Source organism: Grammomys surdaster, unplaced genomic scaffold (assembly GCF_004785775.1).
Source record: "Grammomys surdaster isolate TR1022 unplaced genomic scaffold, NIH_TR_1.0 141, whole genome shotgun sequence".
NCBI lineage: Eukaryota > Metazoa > Chordata > Mammalia > Rodentia > Muridae > Grammomys > Grammomys surdaster.
In genome coordinates this window covers 7417252-7426070 of record NW_021604599.1, presented here as the reverse complement: position 1 = coordinate 7426070, position 8819 = coordinate 7417252, and the positions used below count along the sequence as shown (strand labels likewise).

The 8819-nt window shown below is 44.2% G+C and overlaps 1 protein-coding gene across 2 annotated transcripts in view; it reads left to right on the top strand.

The window, feature by feature from the left end:
• Nucleotides 1–769: 769 nt before the first annotated feature.
• Dock8 (dedicator of cytokinesis 8) overlaps nucleotides 770–8819 on the top strand; it is a 199835-nt gene continuing 191785 nt past the window's right edge. For both annotated transcript variants that reach the window (XR_003710947.1, XM_028764022.1), the window contains exon 1: nucleotides 770–867. Coding sequence is in view for 1 of the 2 variants with exons in the window: in XM_028764022.1 (XP_028619855.1) it covers nucleotides 815–867 (53 nt within the window). In the remaining variant the exon portion in view is untranslated. The remainder of the gene's footprint in view (nucleotides 868–8819) is intronic.

Genomic DNA, 8819 nt, shown 5'->3' with positions numbered 1-8819 from the left:
TACAGCACAACTTGGACCAAATATATTACTTGAAATAGGCACAGTTTTTTTTCCACTCTCGTCCTTTGGCGATTTTTTAATTTTAATTTTAATTATTCCAGATTTCTCCTTTGTGGTCTGGTCAGGTTTCTCCATGTGAAACAGAACTCAGTTGAGATACGGCTGAATCTCAATGCTGTGTACAGTGTTTCCCTTACGTTGTAAAAAGAAAAATCATATAGCTCTTAATATTTACTCCTGGGATGGAGGCATTATAATAAAGTGTTCCATGAATGACAGTGAACCTTCCGCTGGGAAAAAGAAGACTGATGTCCTAAGAGACTGCCTTAAAAAAAAAAAAAATGTTCCCAGGAATGGCGTCAACCCACCGGGTGGCCCCTCCAGACCCGGGCTGGCTGCTTCTGGATCTGCTGCCCCAGTCGCCCTCCGGCTCGGGGCCGTCGGCGTTTCCGGCCAGCGCTCGCGGTCCGCGCTCAGCAGCCGCCGTGCCCGTCGGCCCCGGGTCAGCGGCGGGAAGCGCGCGTCTGCGGCCGGCGACTCTGAGTATCCGGAGCGCGGCTCGGCGCGGCGTCCACGCCCTCGCCGAGCGCTCGGTGCGTGCCAGGCCGGGCGGCGCCGCGGGCGGCGGTGCAGAGCCCTCCCCACCCCCCGGGAGCTGCGCGGCCAAGGTGGAAATGCGGAAGTTTCCTACGCGCGGCTGACAGATGAAGCTGACGGCGGGAGCGCCGGGCGCTGCAGCGGTTGTGCGTTCGGGTCCCGTCCCCCCGCACCCCCGCGAGCCCCGAAGCCGAAGCCGTGGAGCCGCGCGCGCGCCATGGCCACGCTGCCCAGCGCCGAGCGCCGCGCCTTCGCGCTCAAGATCAACAGGTAAGACGGCACGGTTCCCGGCCAGTCCGCGGCGGGGCGCGCGGCTCCCCGTAGCGAGCGCGCAGGGACACAGCCTTGTCCTCAGTCACCGGTGCCACTGTCCGGAGCGGCGTCTCGCGCCACCTCCCTAACCCCGCGTGGCTCCCACTCGCTGTTCTGACAGGTGGCCGGGCCGGGACAGCGCAGCGCGCGCTGGGTCCTCGCGGCCGCGCGCCCAGACTTGGCTTTAACAAACTGCGCCTTCCTTACAGTCCGGAGACAGGGGAAAGAAGCTAAGTGGCTGAAATCAACTCTGCTTGGAAGCAGATCCGTCCGTGGTCCAGGGTTAGGGCTCTTTCAACTCTCTCTTTCCAAAAAAGCATCTTGGCTTCTGATGGCCGCGCTATTTTTATACCTTTGTCCAAAAGGAGCCAGCCATGTAGTGGAAAAAATGATTTTTAAACATTCCACCTTTAAATAAGCGAAAGGGAATGAGCTGTAGCCGACGTTTAAAGATTTATAGCACTCCAGCAAAGCGAAGGACGCAGGGATTTCCAATTTATAATCAGAGTTGCACACACCACTTGTCTGTGAGTTGACTGCTCACCAAGTTCTCAGTACACTTGAGGGGCGGTGGTGTTTCCTCCACTGAAAACTGCTGACAAGTATTCAGGGGGCATTTTTGCCTTGACCTGGGAAATCTAGACTGCCTGGCTAAACGATAATGTGGAAGGGCAGCGCACTGGAGGACTTCCAGGGTTGGCTTTTTTTTTTTTTTTTTTTTTTTTTGAGCCTGTGGGAAGCTGGTCCACAGTAATTCGTCTTTGGGCTGCTTGTGAGTGAAGCTTGGGTCACTAGGAATCACTATCCTTGAATAATGAGCAGTAAGGACTTCAGAGGGCCTGCCTATGGAGCGTCACTAGCTGTGAGCCAGGCCTTTCACTTCCTTCACTATTTCATCTGTCAAATTAGTTTAATTATTAATGTGGACTGTATGCAAATGCTAAAGGGTGCTAAAGTCATTAATTATATCATAATTCACAGTCTTCCTATCGGAGCCTTTTCCCTCCTCAGGCTTTCGTGGCTGCAGAGGGGCAGTAGAGGGTAGGAATTTTTGATGGCTGTCATTGATGGCTGTCATCGTTGCCTAGCTACTTCTCCTCATTTTGTCTCTGCCATGAGAAAGAAACAAGCCAGGAAACAAGGGACAAGGGCAGGAAGATGTTAGGGATTCAGAGGGGTGATACTGATCTGGAGCGACTGTCTGGGACCTAGCCTAAGCCTGGAGGCACTCTTGCAAGGAGCTACGGGGTTGGTATAACCCAAGGGTCAAGGATTAAGGTCTTTAGTCAGAAGTGGTGGACTTGCCTATAATCCCAGCCCCCAGGAGGCTGAGACAAGAGGATCACAAGCTGAATACCAATCTAGGCTGCACCTTGGAACAAACAAAACAGAAGCCATTCTAATTCCCTTACAAAGTTCTGTTGCAAACTAACTGTATACTATTGGGCATACACATTTTTTTATTTCTCTCCTGTTTGATCTCCTCTCCCTCCCCTGCCCCTTTCTGTCTCTCCAAGGTCTCACTTTGTATCTCAGACTGGCCTTGAACTCCAAACAGTTCTGCTTCAGCCTTCCGATTGCCGGGTTGCAACTGTGTACCACCATGTCCAGCTTTTGTGTCAGTGGGAATAATTGTAATAGCTGGCCATAGTTTCTCCCTCTTCTGACTGTTAGGAGGATTAAGTAGAATAGAGACAGAGTGTTTATGATGCCTGGCTCAAAATAAATGTTAAATAGCTGTTAGCTGACAGGTCAGTACGGCTAGCTTCATTGTAGTAATTGACATCTCTATCAACAAATGAGATGATACTAGGGAACCTTAGGAGACAAACTAAGCAGGGCAGCTGGAGTTGCAGTATTTTTCAGGCAGAGTATGTTTAGGGCTGGGTATGGGGATGCCAGTGGCTACCTGCAGCTTTCTTGGCGTTATGTCTCTCATGTGTACAACACTGTGCCGAGAACCTCAGACAGACTCATTGGAGCAGAAGGTTCCAAGAAGTACCCATTTAGGAAAGTAAAATATGTTTTCTGATCTTCTGGAAAGAGTAGAAATTGTATTTTTCTTTTTTGAAATAGTTTTCTTCCTCCCCCCCCCCTTAAGCCACTCTGTGTATTGGGTGCAAGAATTATGCTAAAGACTTGGTAGGAATAACTTTCAGAAGAGTGGATTCATAGAATGTCCTTGGTGTGGCTATAACATTAAAACCCGCCACTTAAAGGTAGAATACAGACTTTCAGATGTTGTACCATCAAAAATCTTAGTACATTCGGTCGTCCTGGACAGATGTGGTGAGTTTTAATTGTCCACTTGATGCAATCCAGAGTCACCTGGGGAAAGAGTCAGAAATGATGGGTTGTTGGCATGGGGTTTGTCCGTGGACATGTCTCTGTTAGATTCTCCTCATTGTTGAGTGATGGAGGAAGACGTAGCCCTGTGTGGGCAGCACCGTTTCACAAACTTGCTCCTAAGCTGCATAAGAGTGAAGAAAGTGGACTTAAGCAAGCCAGGGTGTGTGCTCCTTTAGCACTCGGTTGTGGATACCATCAGCTGCTTGACTCCCCACTTTGACTTCCCCAAAATGATGGGCTGTGACATGAAATTGTAAACCAAATAAACTCTTTTCTCCCCTAAGCTGGAGATATTTTACCCTGGAGAGAGAAATGAAACTAGGAAGAAGGGGAAAGTGAAGCTGGCGGTGCAGTTACACAAGACTGTAATCTGTAACGGCCGTACCTAGCCGACGGTGGCCGCCAGGACTGCAGACTGCTCTCACAGTGGCTCTCTGCATTCGGCCTATGCGGATTCAATCGATGTGTTTAAGAATTTCCTTTAAAAGCAAAGAACTAACTTTAAAAAAATCATTTCAGTAAACAACATTGACAGTTCTGCTTCTGAGCAGTGCCGAGTATGTAAACAAGGTGCTATTCTACAGTGTCAAACATGGGAACAAATCTTTTACCTTAATGCTTGTCTATTGGTTTTTAAAATAGATCAGATTCCAAAAGTAAGACTGTGTTGAAACGTGGCCTCTAGGACTTTTTTAGTACACTTTCATCTTTTCACCTTTGTGTTTAACAATGATATTCCTTAAGATATTTGTTCTTCCTATTAATGAAATATCGCAATCTGACATACTAAAAATTTCAGTTGCAAAGAGCTCAGCTCTGGGCCCCAGCCCCAACAAGGAATGAGCAGTGTCTTACATACAGTCTGTGAAAAATGTTCCCCACTGCATGCAAATGGCTGTGGCTTCCTGCAAGCAGCATTGCCCAGTGCAGGGCCAGCGCCAAAGCCAGAGGAAGTTGGAAATGCTGGCAGCAGCTGTCTCCTCATGGTCGTTCTGGCTCTCTGGTGCTCTCATAACAGTATATTCACGTGCTAGACATCATCAGGCGGGGCATGCTAGGCTGTATAGTGTGACTGTATCTCCTGTTGGATATTTTGAAACATTTCTCTAGAACCCGTAGCTCAGGGAGATAGAAGACAAGACTCTACCACTGAATTGTTCTGAGTTGAAATGTCTGGTAGATTAAATGCATTTGTCTTGATTTAAGTTTTTCCCTGGTTGTCATGAGAAAGAAAGACTAGATCTGAACTAGATAGTCACAATAACATTTGTGTTTGGGATTTTAGGAACTGCCGTATCAGATGTATCACAGTCATTAAGGATCGTTCCCTTGTTAACTAGGTCTTTGATGACTGGAATTTTGCTGCTGGAAATTATTACTACTGCTGTGAAGATTCACCAAACAAGACCTTGATTTCTTTTTCCTTTTATGCAGTGTTGGATATTTAACCTAGGGCCATATGCACTGTAGGCAAATGTTTTACCACTGAGCCATATCTCAGCCCACTTGTTTCTGTCAAACACAAAACAGGTATAGAACTTGGTCAAATGTGAAAGTAAAACAAGAACTTTAGATAAATAAAGGAAATGTATAAACGGTTTGTGGGGGTATTAATGACTTTCTGGACATCCAGGATGGAAATAAGCAGACCATAAGATTTAAACTTTTATATTTCTTACTGCATTAGTTAACTTTTCTGTGGCTGTGACAAAATATCATGACCCAAACCAACTTACACACAGAAGAAAGAATTTAGTTTGGTTTATGGTTCCAGAGGGAGAGTCCATAATGGGGGAGAGGGAGGCATGGCAACAAGCTATTTGAGCAGGAAGCTGAGAGGTCACATCTTCAACTACAAGCTGCAAACAGAAACAACAGTCTAGAAGTGGGTCAAGGCTATAAACGTTCAAGCTTGCCCCACGTGACAAGCCTCCTACAACTAATTTACACTACCTCCTGTTCTAATAGGGGATCAGGTGTTCAAATACTTAAGCTCGCGGGAAGCATTTCTCATTCCAACTACCACACTTACTATATGGCCGATGTGGATCTAAATGTTTACATCGTAGCTCACCCACTTGTATGAATTAGGAACATTACTGTCTTCACTTATAACTGGGGAAACGGAACACAGGCAAGTGATGCACGTTTGATTTCACACAGCTAATTAAGGTCAGAGCTGGGATCTATATTCAGGCAGTCTGTCTCCAGAATCCTGCCCTCCTACTCACTATAGCATGATGCGTCTTGGTTTTGCTTTAAAATAGAGAAGTAGTAATATCTACTATCTACTAAGTACTGTGCCAGACAGCCAAGATTCCGGCACAAGTGAGGGAGGTGATCTCCAGTCCTTAATGAGGAGCCAGTGGCAGCTGATAGCTCCTGGAGCAGGGAGAATCATTCTTTTTTGAAGTTGTTTCTCATACACCAGTGGGTGACCCCACACTCATGTACATGTGGGCAGCACTAATTGGATTTAGTGCAAGGAAGACATGGACTGGGAGGGGGACATGTTGAAGGGATATGAGAAGAGTTGGAGGAGGGAAATGAATGGATATGATCATATCTTATTGTAAGTGTATATAAAATTCTCTCAAAGAAAATTATTATAATAAATGATAACAGTTGAAAATGCTTATTATTGATTTGATGAGTACACATTGTACATATATTGAAATACCACACTAATACTCAATGAATATGTAGTTTTTTTATTTGTTAGTAATTAAACTAAAACAATTAAAAATTAAAATTTTCTAAAAAGAGAAAGACATGGCAGTCAGCTGGCTTGGCTTGTAAAAGCACTTGTCTGATAATTTAAGAACCGACCCTCGATGGAGAGACAGAACTAATTCTCCAAGGTCATCCTCTGACCTTTACACATTCGTCATAAACATGCATCCATGTTCAAACATACACCACAGACACGTGCTAATCATACAATTAAAAATTTTTAAAGTAGAACAAAGCATAAGGCATACTGCTCATTGTTAGGATGATTTTTTTTTATAGAAGATAAAGCTAGATGCTAAGAATGAATAAAGCTACATAAAGATTTCATTCAAGGATAACCCCAAAGTACCAAAAAACCTGTAACTCAAGCTGTTTGGGAGGCTGAGGCAGGAGGATCACAAGACCAAATCCCCAGACTCTGCAACTTGGACCCTGTCTCAAAATAAAATGTAAAAAGAGGGCTGGGGGCATGGCTCTTTGGCATGTACCAAGTCCAGTACTGAGAGAGGGGGCAGGGAGGATGGCTCAGTGGTAGAGGGTCTTGTTGTTAAAGCCTGGTGACTTGCATTCGATACCTAGAACCCACATGGAGGTGGAAGGGAAGGACTGACTTCATAAAGTTGTCCTCTGGTGTCATGCCTGCACCCCTCACCCACACATACGTATATACAATAATAATAATAAAACAAAATTTAAAGAAAAACAACAACTCAGGGCTGGAGAAATACTCAGTGGTTAACAGCAAGTACCTATCTTGCAGAGGACTCTTTGCATGCATTTGTGAAGGCAGGGTTTATTTCCCCATGGGCTAATGGAGAGGAAACACAGCATCATCTGGCTCCCCAGGGAGAGAGGCAGAGCTCAGAGACAGGGTCTCCTGTCTCAGCTCTCCACAAAGAGATGGAGAAGGAATGGGATGATGTCACAAACCATCTGGTTTTCATCTTCTTTAACAACGGCATGAAAAGGAAGGAGGTAACCCTACTGGTCTTGCTGGAGAACCCTTAAGAAGCAGGGCCACTTGAGTCTTTTCAATAGCAAACCGCTAGTTACTTAGTAATATCTGGGGCAATCTTATTAAAGGTTAAAGCAAGGGAAATATACTATTCTGGTCCCATAAGTATCCAGGCTTATATATATAGGCCAGATTGCTTGCTATATAGCCCAGGTTGGCCTTGAACTCATGATGATCTTTACTCTTCATCCACCGATGTGCTTGGATTACAAGCATACACAACTACACCCAGCTTCCAGGTCTGCATTCTTTCAATATAGATTCATCATTGCAAATAGATCACACATATGCATGCATGCACATGGGACCCAAGTGCAACTCAATGACGTAATACCTTGGGGAGCATAAAGGAGAACAGAAATTATAAGCAGAACAGAAGACACTGTGTGAACATTTGCATGAGTTGTGCATGAAGATCAGAGGAAAACTTAAGGGAGTCAGTTCTCCTTGCTAACGTGGGGTCTTGTGTTCCTGCCAGAGTGTACTCTAGGCTAGCTGCTTCACTAGCTTCTCCTGTCTTTACTTCTCATCTCACCACAGTAAGAGTGCTGGGATTACAGACGTGCACCACTACATCTGGCTTTTTCCCTGGGTTGCAGACCTTTTTCTGAACACGGATGATCAGGCTTGTGCAAGCAAGTGCTTTGACCTGCTGAGCCATCTCCCTGACCCACATTCCCTTGTAAAATTTAAAAACATCTAAATCAAAAAGTACAACAAAGTAAAGTAGCAAAGTATAGTAAACAAAAGAGAAAAAAATACGCACATTTCAACCACTCATAAGTTAGTACTACTTGTTGACATTGAGATACACTTCCTTCTAATTTTTACAAAAACAAAATCTTGTGCATGCTACGTTGTAATCTTTAATATGTGTCAACAACTCTCCAAGTCAATTGATGTAGGTCTATATTATAAATAATGTATATGTATTATGATTTGCTAAAGTAGTTATTATTGGACATTAAGGTAATTTCCAGTTTTGCACAATAATGTAGAACTTGAGGGGACAGTCTGAAGCATGTTTTCTGTGTTCCTGCAAATACTCTCATACACATTTCTAGTAGTAGAATTATCTGTTTAAAAAAGTTTAAGGGTTTTTTTTAGTTTTTTTTTTTTTTTTTGGTGTGAATGTATGCATGTGTGTGCAGTGTATGTCTGTGTATGCACTCATATATTCATGTAGAAGCCAGAGGACATTTGATATGTTCTCGGTTTTTGAGTTTTGGTTAGACTGGCTGTCTAGAGCTGGACTTACAGGAACACGCAGTCATGCCAAGCTTTTTACCTGGGCGGTGGCGTCCACGCTCAGGTCTTTATGATCTTACCCAGCTTTGGTTCTGAGTCAGCTTTAGTTCTTCATGCTTTTATTGTCATGTTGACTACCAGCATAGGTACATCACTTTCTGCTCCTGCCTCTGGCCCTGCAAGTGCTCACATTCATATCCCACCGTACCCCAACCATTAACCATTTATCAAAAGTTTATCATTCTTTAAAGTGTTTATTTGTTAATTTCTGACTCCTTGCCTTTTTTAAAGCAATGAAAACAGTCATGCATTTCTTCTTCGCCTAAAGTACAACCCAAGGTGATGGTCACTGTTACTGGTTTTTCCTTCCTACCACCTTATTCCTTAAATAACAATGGTTTATTTGTTTTTGTTTTTACTTTGCTTCTCAGTTTACTTCAGTCAACATCTCCTTTGAGTGTATAAACCCCAACCATTTTAAATAAAATTCTGTCACAAAAATAAGATTTCAAATCAGTTGACTTACTGGATGTTTTCCCTGGGATGAGTGAATAGAAAATGTGAG